The sequence below is a fragment of the Strigops habroptila genome, chromosome 2, assembly GCF_004027225.2.
Source record: "Strigops habroptila isolate Jane chromosome 2, bStrHab1.2.pri, whole genome shotgun sequence".
Lineage (NCBI taxonomy): Eukaryota > Metazoa > Chordata > Aves > Psittaciformes > Psittacidae > Strigops > Strigops habroptila.
This window is the reverse complement of record NC_044278.2, coordinates 73,445,102-73,457,474: the sequence shown is the minus strand read 5'-3', so window position 1 is coordinate 73,457,474 and position 12,373 is coordinate 73,445,102. Positions and strand designations below refer to the sequence as shown.

At 36.1% G+C, this 12,373-nt stretch overlaps 1 protein-coding gene across 1 annotated transcript in view; it reads left to right on the top strand.

The window, feature by feature from the left end:
• The window catches only part of GPC5 (glypican 5), a 588,911-nt gene that overhangs the window by 106,519 nt on the left and 470,019 nt on the right, over positions 1 to 12,373 (top strand). Inside the window, exon 4 of the mRNA XM_030477566.1 lies at positions 6,886 to 7,580. Within this exon, the coding sequence (XP_030333426.1) occupies positions 6,886 to 7,580 (695 nt within the window). The remainder of the gene's footprint in view (positions 1 to 6,885; positions 7,581 to 12,373) is intronic.

The following is a 12,373-nucleotide window of genomic DNA, read 5'->3' as shown; positions in this document are numbered from 1 at the left end:
GCTCAGGGGAGACCTTAGAGCAGCCTTCCAGTACCTAAAGGGGGCCTACAGGAAATCTAGAGAGGGACTTTTTACAAGAGCATGTAGTGATAGGACAAGGGGGAATGGCTTTAAACTTAAAGAGGGTGGATTTAGATTAGATATTAGGAAGAAATTCTTTACTGCGAGGGTGGTGAGACACTGGAACAGGTTGAGTGGAGAAGTGGTGGCTGCCCCATCCCTGGATATGTTCAAGGCCAGGCTGGATGGGGCTTTGAGCAACCTGGTATAGTGGAAGGTGTCCCTGCCTGTTGCAGGTAGATTGGAACTAGATGATCTTTAAGGTCCTTTCCAACCCTAACACTTCTATGATTCTGTGATTTTCACTAAGTTATAAAAATTAATGAAGCTCCAGAGAACTGGGAAAAAGATAATTTTATTCCAACATCTTATAAAAAACAAACACAACTTGGAGATCATATTGTCAGATCAGCTGCGCTTGAACCCCGTTGCAGTGCTGGGCTTGTTCTTGAATGTGTAAATAGGAACAGAGAGAAGGAAAACACTTGAATTTGTTGATTTAGAAAGGAAATTTTGCATGGCAAAATAGCGTCAGGATTACTGAGAAAAGATTGACACTGAGTGCTATTAAGTAAATTATAAAATAAGAATGAGAAGGACAATTATCAATTCAGAGCAGGGAAAAAATGTAGCACAATCATGGGTTAAATTCATCTCACCTGGCTTCGGAACATGTTTCTAGATTCTTCAGCACATTAAATTTTCAAGTAAGTGTTAAATGATTTTTTACATTGGTTAAATTGGGAACGAGTTTCTTAGGAGTCCTCACAATGAGCAAAAAGGAGAGCACACCTTACATATGGTTCTGTGAGAATTTGCGGTTTCTCTGATTGATGTTTTAAGGGCCTTTCAAAGTGCAACAGTTCTTTTCAGTGTAATTACAGTGGCACTAATGTTTATAGCCCAAATTATCTATGATTGCTAATTCCTATTAATATTCCAACTAAAACTGTCATACACTAACTTCCTAGCGTATATACTTTTCTCTGGTGCTATGCTCATGCCTCCTGAGCTCTCCATTGGGAGGAATATAACGCTGCTGGTGAAGGTGTCTTCCATGATGGTCTTGGGCCCTTTCAGGGCTAATTTTATTTGTTCCTACCCTGTATTTGCTAATGGGGTACACACTTACCCTTTGGGCCCTGGGCGTAGTTACACCATGATTACTTCATTTTTTTTTTCAGTCCTCTGTGTAATTTTTTAATTTCACAAAGCTAAATAAAAGCCGCCAACAAAAAAAAAACCAAAAAAAAACCCAACAACAAAAAAGCCAAAACCAACTAAAACAACAAAACCCAAAACCCACAACTAAAAAAAAATACAATATAACTAAACCAAACTCAAAACCATAGGATATGCAAGAAACTCCTGATGTCTGAGTAATTTACCATTGCATATAGGACAATTTAGGCAATGGTGAATTTATTCTAATTCAAATTTCTTAATTTTATATTTTTTTCCAAGAGAGCTAAAATAAATTCAAGACCAAACAAGACCTGACAAATTCTGAAGTTTGTTAAGAGTAGTTATGGCTATAAAGCCTGAGGTGTATCACTAGCATTTGGTGACACAAAGTTCGTTGGCCTGCAGGTTTTATCTGTTCTACTTGTTTTCTTACTGACTTCAATGGTGAGTCTATAATCTATGAAATGGATTAATTTGAAATATGTGTTAATGAGCAACAGTTTTTGTGAGTCTTAGATATCTTCTGCTGGCCCTTTTTTGATCTCTCTTCCATATAACCTTCACAGGCAATACCCTGATGAGTTCATTCCTCGTAATTCGTTTATATGTCTCAAAGACTTTATTCTTTCAGCTAATTTTTCTGATACTATAAGTGATTAGAGGACTTTGCAGTGTATCTAGCACTGCGTACTACTTTGTAGTTAAGAATAACTACATTGAATTTCCCACCTATACATATTTCCCCGTTTGATGTATTTTAAACAAAGAGATTATGTATGCAATACTGACTGGATTAATTTATTTTCCATAATTATTTTTTCCCATAATTTTTGAATGTCTTGTGTTTGCTAAGATGTGAACTGTACCTGAAATACTCCCCTTCACTCTAATAGTACAGTGTATGCAAGATATACTTGATTGGACTATAAATTTTTATGAGAGATAGTTTGATGCTTCTGAATTATTTGTGCTGCCCATAAACAGAAGGAAAACATTTGAGATCACCGAACATCAATGGCACCTGTCAAACAGGTAATACTTTCCAATAGAATTATTCAAATCATAATAAATTAATAGTATTATTAAGTTTTTTGGGTTTTGGTTGGATTTAATTATCTGGATTCCTGTATATTATGGGCTGATACTTAAGATAATGCAGGCTCATCAGTTCTGGATCCCCCCTGGACTATGAAAGGCATTCTTGCTAAATACTGTATCCATAGTTCAAGGATGGATTTTAACCTGTCTGGTTATAATTTATTGAGTTCCTATATGTTACCCTGACTAAGTGTGAATTAATTTATTATATGTAATGTAGGCTGGTGAATTACTTCTGAATTATAGCACTTCACAATTTGTTTGCCCACTACTGGATTTTTAATTTATTAGACTATCTTTGTGTTAAGTACTATGGGTTTTTCAAAAGGTAATACTCAGAATTTAGACCATGCATTTTCTCATTTAGCAGCTTGTATAAAACATTTATCTGTGTGAAGAAAGGGTAAACTTAAGAAAATGCAGTTGCTTTTGTGACAACATGATTCCACAGAATTTTTTTTTAAATTAATTTTCTAAGGTACCTGTAGTAGAGAGACACTTTGCCAAAACTGTTAAGGGTTAGAATTGTAGGGTTGGTTTAAAATCCAATCCAAATTCTATTTCATTGTGTGCAGTATTTCCATTACATCTGATTGATCTCTAGGAAAAAAAACAAGATTCCTTTTTTGTTCTCTTTGTGAGTTGTTCTGGTAAACAAGGCATGTATATACTTTTACATGGTCTTTTAAAGACAGTAATCCACTGGACTGATTACTACATTGTGGTATCTTTATAATTTAGAACTCGCTGTGGCTGTCAGGAACAGAAAGGTTAAAGAAAGTGAATGAAGGATTGAAAATCTTTTAAAGCAATAAACTGATTAATAGTTACTTTACATCACTATGTGACCACTTTATTAAATACACTCTTACCAAAAACTATATGTATATGTACAGATATGAAGAATCAGCTAAATAAATGCAATATATAAAACAAACAAGTGCTCATCTTTTTTTTTTTTTTTCCCTTTTTTTCCTAGCCTTGTGTTTTGTTCCTTGTTAGCAAAACCAGGAATAGAGATATTACTGTTTTTGTGAAAAAACTAATGGGTTAATATATTGACAGCCCTGAGTTTTGACTTAGGAGTGTACAAATCATAATTGTAAGTGTAGCCAAAGAAAAATAAAGTTTACATGTCATCCATGGTAAACATGAGACATTATTCACAGTAGTGCTACAGAAGGTATCTGTAGGATATTGTATAGTGATTAATACGAAGATCTCATAAGGGATGGAGGTAAGAGGCACTGAACCTGCAGATTAAAAAACATTTAATAACAATAGAAAGAGCTTGTCTGGCTCATCTTGGTTATATTTAAAATGTCTTTTATAGGTATAGGATTTATAGTGATGGAAAACTCACACTTCTCTTTTGTGGCTGAATAATTAAGACTGATGATATTAGTCTGGGCCCACAGACTCAAAAGATAGAAAAACACATTGTTAAATCTATGAAGCACTTGCAGTATTGAACCAGCATAACTTGATTTGTCATTGCAGTCTCTGAAAGTGTTGTAAATGGCATAGATTGCCATCGTAAGGTGTTCACAGAAGCTGTTTAATACTGAAAATAAACATAGGTCTGCGTTGCTGTTTGTCATTCTTGGAGCTGTCTGGGAGCAAAACAAATCTCTGGAATAGCTTTGGTGGTTATAAAGTAGGAAACATGCCAGTAAAATAAACTTGATTAACAAATTTTGTAAGAAATCCTAAAATGACAAACAGCGTGATGCAGAATCATAAACACAAGTGGCCAGTATTATCATATGCCATTTAGAAAAGCACAAATAGTCGAAGAATCATGCAGCTGATTGTTGAACTCATTCATCTGTTGGTTGCTGGGGCACTAGTAATATAGTTCAATCTTGAAGGTTTCTTATTATTTAGACCACATTGTAGAATCTATTGATTATCCATGTGTAGCATGATTTATTCTTTCATCTAATATTTGTGCTCTTGGTAATAAGATACTGAAACCATGGATGGTAACAGATATTTTATATCACATACTTTATGGTTTTCATCTAGGAAAAAATTGAGAAGGGTCATAAAAACCTTATTCGTGTCATTCTAAATTATTATAAGATCATTATTTTACTAACATTACCTACTTTTGTGTAAACGACTGAATTGACAGTTACAAAAATAGCCATTTTCCTAGGAAGTTTTAATATTCCTCACACTTTACTATTTTAAACCACCTAAACCAAGAATCGATTTTACTTAAATTTTTGTCTTCGTTATTCTGGCTGCTCCAAGCTTTTATATGAAGGGTTCTTGAGTCAGTGATAATTTAGTATCTAGAATTTAGTTCAGCTGTCTAGGCACAGCCATCTAGTTCCATTTTAAATGCAAAACATCCACACAAAGACTGCAGATGTGACACAGGACCTGCAGAAAACCCATACCCTTCCAGACAGGCAGATAGCAACTACCATTGAAAATTACATTGAACACTCTTAGGCAACTAAATAAATCCTCCATCGTAGTATTGTACTTTCTTTGCATTGTTTATTCCCTCCAATAAAAATGAGACAAAATTTACAGTAGAGTATTTAGGGCTCTAATTTAGCTGTCCATGTACATGTGTCTCCATGTGAGCTAGGTGTCAAAACTGCCTTTGCAGCTGGTGCAGATCTCATCCTCTGTTCAGTCATATTAAAGTGGGTATCTTGATCAATATGCCCTATCTGATATGTTGTGTCTCGTCTGCTGCTCCAGAAGGACGTGTCTCTCATATTAACATGGGCTGCAATGCAGGTGTCTCAGGTATGATCTGGCATGAGGTGCTGAGGTTGAAAAATGCCACAGAGCTGGTGAATGAACAGTGGGTGCAGGCAGTGGTGGCCTCCAGGGTTACTCAGCTGGCACTTCTGCATGTCAACTCATGGGATAAACTGAAGAGGCTTTGGAATAGGTCTCTATTGCTGGGAGCTCCGCGTGGGGTCCTGGCTTCAGGAGTCTGACTTTTGAAAGAAATGAAACCCTGTGCTGAATCACTGTGATATTTGGTATGTATGAATGTTTATAGTGAAATTCACTTTAGGAGAGATACACTTTGTATGTGCAATAGTAATGTTAAAAAAAATAAAGACGGGATGCACTTTTCTACTCTGTTGTGGGCAGTCAACACTTAATAGCACAGGAATAAAGGTAATGAATCCTGTTTAGAAGCATGTATCTCATTTTCATTGGAGAAAACAAAGAATGCATAGAAAGTATAAGCAGATTAGATTAACATGTCTTCCCTGTGATCTTTACACAAAGTGCGCAATTTCAAACCCATTGAACTGGACAAACTTTTAATCAGAATATAAAGCATTTATTCTTATGCATAGATATATATTAGAGATGTGATAGCTGGTCTTGGTTATTACATTAAAATTATTCTTTCTACTGTTCCTTTCAGTCACTGACTTAACATCAGATTTCAGATTGCTTCATTAATTGTGAGGCATAGTTTGACACTATTTGATTCTGCCTATTTTAACATCCCAGTTTGGAAAGTATTAACTGTAGTTCATGCTTTTCCTCACTTTATTTCTATAGAGTCCCATTAAAAAAAAAAAGTGAAAAAAATAAATACATGAAAATTTGTAAAGTTTGAATGAATGAAAGTTACTGAGTCATAGCCATCCAGTGGATAAAGTGGGTTAATAATATATTCTCAGCTCTAAGTTTCTTTTTAAACTATATATTGCTCCTTTGCTGTCCCTGAAGTGCAAGCTTCTCAGGCAGATCTAGAAAATTCCTCATTCAAACACCCCTTTTCTGTTTAGAAAACCAGCTTTTTTCCTTACCTGCAAATCGTAGATCAAGTCAGGATAGAATACTTTTATTAGGAACTACTCAGTGTACTGAAGAATTGCCACCTAACATGTGAAATGAAATGTAAGTTTATCCATTCAGGCTTTACCTGTTATGCAGATCTTCAGGCTTAGAGATGGTGCATCACAGTGCCTGAAGAAAGCAGTTCTGCCCATTCCAGCACTTTGCTTGACCATAGCAATTGCCAGACCAAGCAGCAACATTGTTTAAAAGCATGTATGATTCTACGTCCTCATGGGTGTTGGGTATACCTCCTTCCTTTGGAAGACAGTAAGACAAAACTGATCTTTTAAAAGTTAAGTTTTAATGGAATGGAAGAGTTGTTTAAATTATTGAATGTTACTTTTGCCCATCCATTTTAGGATGGTAAGAGGAATGACTTGGAGTGACTGAGAGCATTGAAGTTTCTATTGCAGCTTGCAGAATGAGTCATGAGATGAGAGAACTAATGTATGTATATATGTAGAAAAATACAGTAGGGCTTTGTTGTATTTTGTAACTTAATAACTCAGCTTACAACCAATTTCCTTTTCAGTTTTTAGATTGTTTAATATGTCCTGCCAAGACAACGTGGATTATTGATTGTGTTGTAGAATTACTTGCAAGGTAAAAAAATGCATTGGAGATAAATGTAAGATGTCGTGATGTAATTGTTTTAATTTCTTACTCTCTTATTTTTGAAACCTTAAAAATAACAAACTTATTTTATTTCAGAAACCTTTGAAATGCTTATCAGACTGGCTGAGAATTACACAAGCACACTTTTCTGCAATGCGTATAGAAACATGGCTGCTGAGGCTACTGCACGCGTTCAGGAGTTTTTCACAGACGTTGGACTCTTCATATTTGGCACAGACATTAGCACAGAGGAATCTGTCAACAGATTTTTTGACACCCTGTTCCCAGTCATCTACAACCATGTGATTAACCCTGGTCTGACTGACATTTCACTGGAATATGCGGAGTGCCTCCGAATGGCGAGAAGAGACATCAAACCCTTTGGTAACATTCCCAGAAAGGCCATAGGACAAATGGGAAGATCACTGTTACCCAGCCGGACTTTCTTGCAGGCTCTGAATTTGGGGATTGAAGTGATCAATACAACAGATCATCTGCATTTCTCTAAAGACTGCAGCAGAGCTTTACTAAGAATGCAGTACTGCCCCCATTGCCAAGGGCTGACTTTAAGTAAGCCCTGTATGGGCTACTGCCTCAACATCATGCGAGGCTGCTTAGCTAACATAGCAGAAGTCGATCTTCATTGGCGGGGATATATTCAGTCTCTGGAGGAGCTCTCTAGTGCCATGAGTGGAACATACGACATTGAGCACGTGCTTCTGAACTTCCACTCGCTTGTTAATGATGCTCTTGTACAGGCGCATATCAATGGGCCAGAATTATCTGAGCAGGTAAGAAGCTGATTTTATCCACACTCAGTGAACATGACACGAAGGAAAGTAACACTCATAACTATTACTTGTTTGGACATTTTTATGCTGGTGAACATGTTTGTATCTGAGTTCAGCTTTATTTGACAATGCTTTTTTCCAGCACTGTCAGTTTCTATTTTAATCATGCACATCACCTGCTAATTTCCCATATTCTATTTACGAGTTTAACATCAAATGGGGATTCAACGTTTTGGCAGCATTTACAGTAAAGGCTATTCAGTATTAAAAGAATTCTTGTGTGGAATTTATCTCTTCCAACTTCCCATGAAACCACAGCTTTTTCAAAATTTTGCTGAGTGAAAAGTATTGTTGCACAATCCAATGGAAACTTCTTTTCCTTTACCCTTTTTATTTAGAAGTTAAAATTTTCAGTAGATGCACTGAATAGCTTTAGGTTTAACTTTACAACTATCTGTTAAGGTCTACTGAACAATAGTGAACAATGGAATGTGTCATTGAGTTTGGAAGCTTTAAATATTAATGATAGGAAAGTGACTGGTGAAAAACTAATTCCACAAATATTCTGTAAAATCAGAATAATACCCTGACATTTGTGTACATGAGAGTGTTAAATCTCAGCAGTATTTGTTTGCAGATTGGAAACTTTTTCTGTGACATACTATGACATATGAGAATAATTTTTAAGAGTACAAAAAAATGGTTTTCATTAACATAAGAAAACTGTTCAATTAATTTTTTTACATATACATGTATATATATATGATATATATATCTTATATGCACATGATGATATGTTTAAACAATCCTTCTTTTAGAGACCAGTGGCCTCGTAAAGAACCTATGACTTTGCATTTATTATTTGCATAATTTTGTACGTTTCAAAGAAAGTGGCACAGTTCATTTTTAACATGAACTAAATCCTTCCTTAAATATACTTAAAAGAAAAAGTAAGTTGTGTGAGAGTTGTGTTAGCTGTGAATGCATGAAGTGAAGAATTTTAAGATACTCTTAGGGAAAATACATGTTATTTAGCTACACATTAGAAAGAAAGCTAATGTATCTGAAAATTTAAGTGTGTTACGTAAGTAGCAAAATTTGAATTCTTCGTATGTTATATTGAACCAAAATACATTTTGTAATTGGTATTTTTCTCTGTATTCTTACATGCAGGCTTCACTGACAGTGGCACAGTCTGTGCTTAATGCTGGATTGGATATCTTGGTCTGGAGATGCCTTTAGTTTTACAGTATACACAGGTCTAAACAGGGTGTCTCGGTGTCACAGTGGTGTGGCACTGTGGGGCAGTAATACTTCTACTGCCTCTTCACGTCACTAGCTGGAGTTGAAGCAGTATCTTCTGCTAAGCAGCTGATGTGAACATCTGACAATAAACAACTTGATCTAATCTAACAAATAGAGGATTCTTTACTTCTTAATAAGACCCACAGTCTGTTAAAATGGGTTCTTCATCCTGCTTGTAGTCAGTGAGTAACAGGGAAATAGCACATTTCTATGAATTTCCCATTTTATCTGCTTTATACCAGCCAGCTACATTATCCAGAATCTTCTGCTGATGAACTTCCTTGAGAAAAACAATGATCTTTTTAGAAAAGTTTTAACAGTTTGGCTCAGAAGTGGCTCACTGATGTCTGTCTAATTCCTAATATGTTTCAGAGCTTTGATTGCCTTTTAGGGATAATCCCTGTTCCTCCTCAGATTTTTGAGGGATCTTTTTTACCTACAATTTTCAGGGAAAATCTAGGATAGGAAAGTAAAGGCTCAAGGGAAAGACTTCTGTTTCCTGTTTCATTCTGGGTCATTTAGCTTGAAAAGTTTTAAACTTGGATTTTCAACAGTGAACCAGCATTGGCCCAGACTTAGAAGTCTCTCAGCACACTCATGTTTTCAAAATGAAAGTTTTTATGCTTTATTTTGGTATTCTTGAAAACTCTCTGTCTTCCCTCTTCCCTCCTTCATGTGATGTAAGGAATACTAAATTTGCTTATGCAGTGATATTTGGTGTCAGTGTGTGTTTGAAGATCGTGTTTACTTCTGTTAAGATCTTCTCATATAGAATCACTTCCAAACTTTAAAAACTAAACACTTCTCATTCACTCTGTGTGAGAACTGTACATTTAGACATCTTTCACTTAATCTCTATGTTACAATCGACCAGTCCTTTCTCTCTTTGATCTATAATTTGGTCAAATAAGACTATGATGCATTGATCCCTTGAAACATGTTGATCTATTCAGTTCTGATTTGCTGACTATGGCTTTGAGTATATTTGCCTATACATTAGGTATTGAGACCTAATTCTGGCGTGTAATAAATAGAGTCTTTCAGTTTAAGAGGCAGAGGACATGAATTCTATTGAAATTGACTCATTAATATTTATTTATTTTATCTTCAGAGTGACTCATGAACTGTTTCAAATTTTGATAAGCAATTAATGCATCAGTGATTCTAGCAGACATAGAAAAGATGATTATGAGCCGGCAAATAATGGCTCATTTAAGCACTTGGCAGTCTCTGCAGTTTTAAAAGTGAATTTCATCACAGCAGGCACTTTCATGAGTTTTAAAGAAGCAGACAGAGAAAAAAAAAAGTCTTTAAATATTTGGAAGTAAGGTATATAAATATGCAAATGTTAATATGAGAATCAACAGAGTATCCTGCTTAGTGATACATGTATTTGTACAGCTCTTTATCTAATCATGTGTATGTTTTTGTAAATAACTATATGTAAATGATTTTTTTCTAATATGTTGCATGGGTATCTATATTTAAATCTTATGTATATTCACACTTTAAGCTCTGTGTGGTGTGGAAAGACTACTAATGCCTGTATAGTATGGCTTCTTTTTACTAAACCCTTTTTTCCAGTAGTTTACAACTTGTTCCCTTTTCTGCTTGGGTCAGCAGAGCAGTGCTGTGATGCCTCCAGCTGGAATTTGTCTTTCCCTTTGTTCTTCCTGTTTTGAATTCACACCTTTAATTCCTGCCTCCCATGGCTCCACTGACTGAAAAATAAGTGTGGCACCTGTTCATCATCTCTATACCTGGACATTATTCTATGCTGTTCTGCAGAATCTAGTGGAGGTGTGTGGGTTGTGCAACTATTCACATATTTATATACATTCACACACATATATACATGTATATATATTTAATGACAGTCTGTTCTGTGTTCCTGAAGTCTGTGTATGTCCGTTTCTGTACTGCTCGTGCTCAGTGCATAGCGGACTGTGTGCTTTTCAGCTGGTAGGAGTTAGAACAGAATGTTTTTAGCAGATTTCTGCTGTGTGTGCGCATGCAGCTATAATGTCATAGAGGATTAAGAGAGCTGTGTCATATGAAATGAGAACAGTATTCATTATTAAAATAATTTAAAAAAGGTGATATGTAGTTCTTAAACTTTGGATAACAGGTGAAAGTACTTATTGCTACAAAGGACCTTGCAGATTCATCCTACACTTCTCTTTGTGCTCAGCCTGAGTTGCTCTGTGCTGGTCTCTGAGCTTGTGTATAGCCAGGGAGTTCCCCATGGAGGGCAACAGTGCAGGCTAATGGATGCACAAGAACTTTGTAACACCTTTAAGCCTTATTTAAGGAAAAACAAACAAAAAAAAAGCTATGGAAACTTATTTGCAAGTTGTAATAAATTGTTTTGCGTTGCCTCCCCTCTGTTTTGTTAGCCATTGTCAATGTTAAGAGAGAAGGACAAAGATTTTAGCAAGATTGATTTTTTTGTGTGTGGATGGAACCTACTAGCCCAGCATAAGAGTGTGTTTCTGTTCCCTTTATGCATTGGCTAGTGGCACAGCCCCATGTCATGGAAGGCCAAGTTCCTGTGTTACTCACAGTGTGGTTCAGCAGCACAGTAAGCCTGTTTCACCGTGTTGTCCAAGTTCTGCTCTGGCACCATTCTCAGCTGTGTGTTTCCACTCCTTTCTCTTTGTGCCCACTGGTTTGGCAGCTGAAAGTCAAGCTGGTTGAGGGAGCTGCCTTGAAGAGTGAGTCTCTGTTAGCTGTGGTTTTGTTTTGTTGTGTGGAGACTTGTGCTGTCACGTGTTGGGTAATGCAGTAGCTGAGATGTCCCTTGGAGTGGAACAGAGGACCTGAGAGGAGGTGATATGGGTCAGAGGCAAGAGCCAAAGGAAAAGGGGAAAGGAACAGGAAAGAAAAGTCACAAGGCTTTATAATTAAATCTTTCCTCCAAACTTTACATTAAACTATTGTTCTTGATTCCCAAAAGATCAATGGTGTTTGAGATTAATACTGAATAAAAGAGATGAAAAGGAATATTGATTCCTTTCATTACGTATTCTAGGCACTGATGATTTGGAGATCTGAAGGAAAAGGAAGTATGTGACCATGGTATTAGGAGCTATACATATTAGTATACATATTAATATACATTATTAATACATGTTAAAATGTGGGAATCAGGAACACAACAGAAAAAGTTAAAATCACACATACAAATTCTGGCATCTCCTAATTTTGAAAGTGAGGAATTTGTGCTGTAGGTTTGGTAAAAGTCTTCTATGTATTTTTGTATGTAATATGAGCCTACAGAAATTTGGAAAGCATTATGCCTTCACTGTGTTCTAGCCAATGTGGGTCATGCAGGCTTCCTAGCAAGGTGGTTGGTGGCCCAAGCCTGTCAGTGTTTAAGAGGCATTTGGACAATGCCCTTAGTAACATGCTTTAACTTTTGGTCAGTCCCAAACTGGTCAAGCAATTGGACTAGATGATCGTTGTAGGTCCTTTCAACTGAAATTATG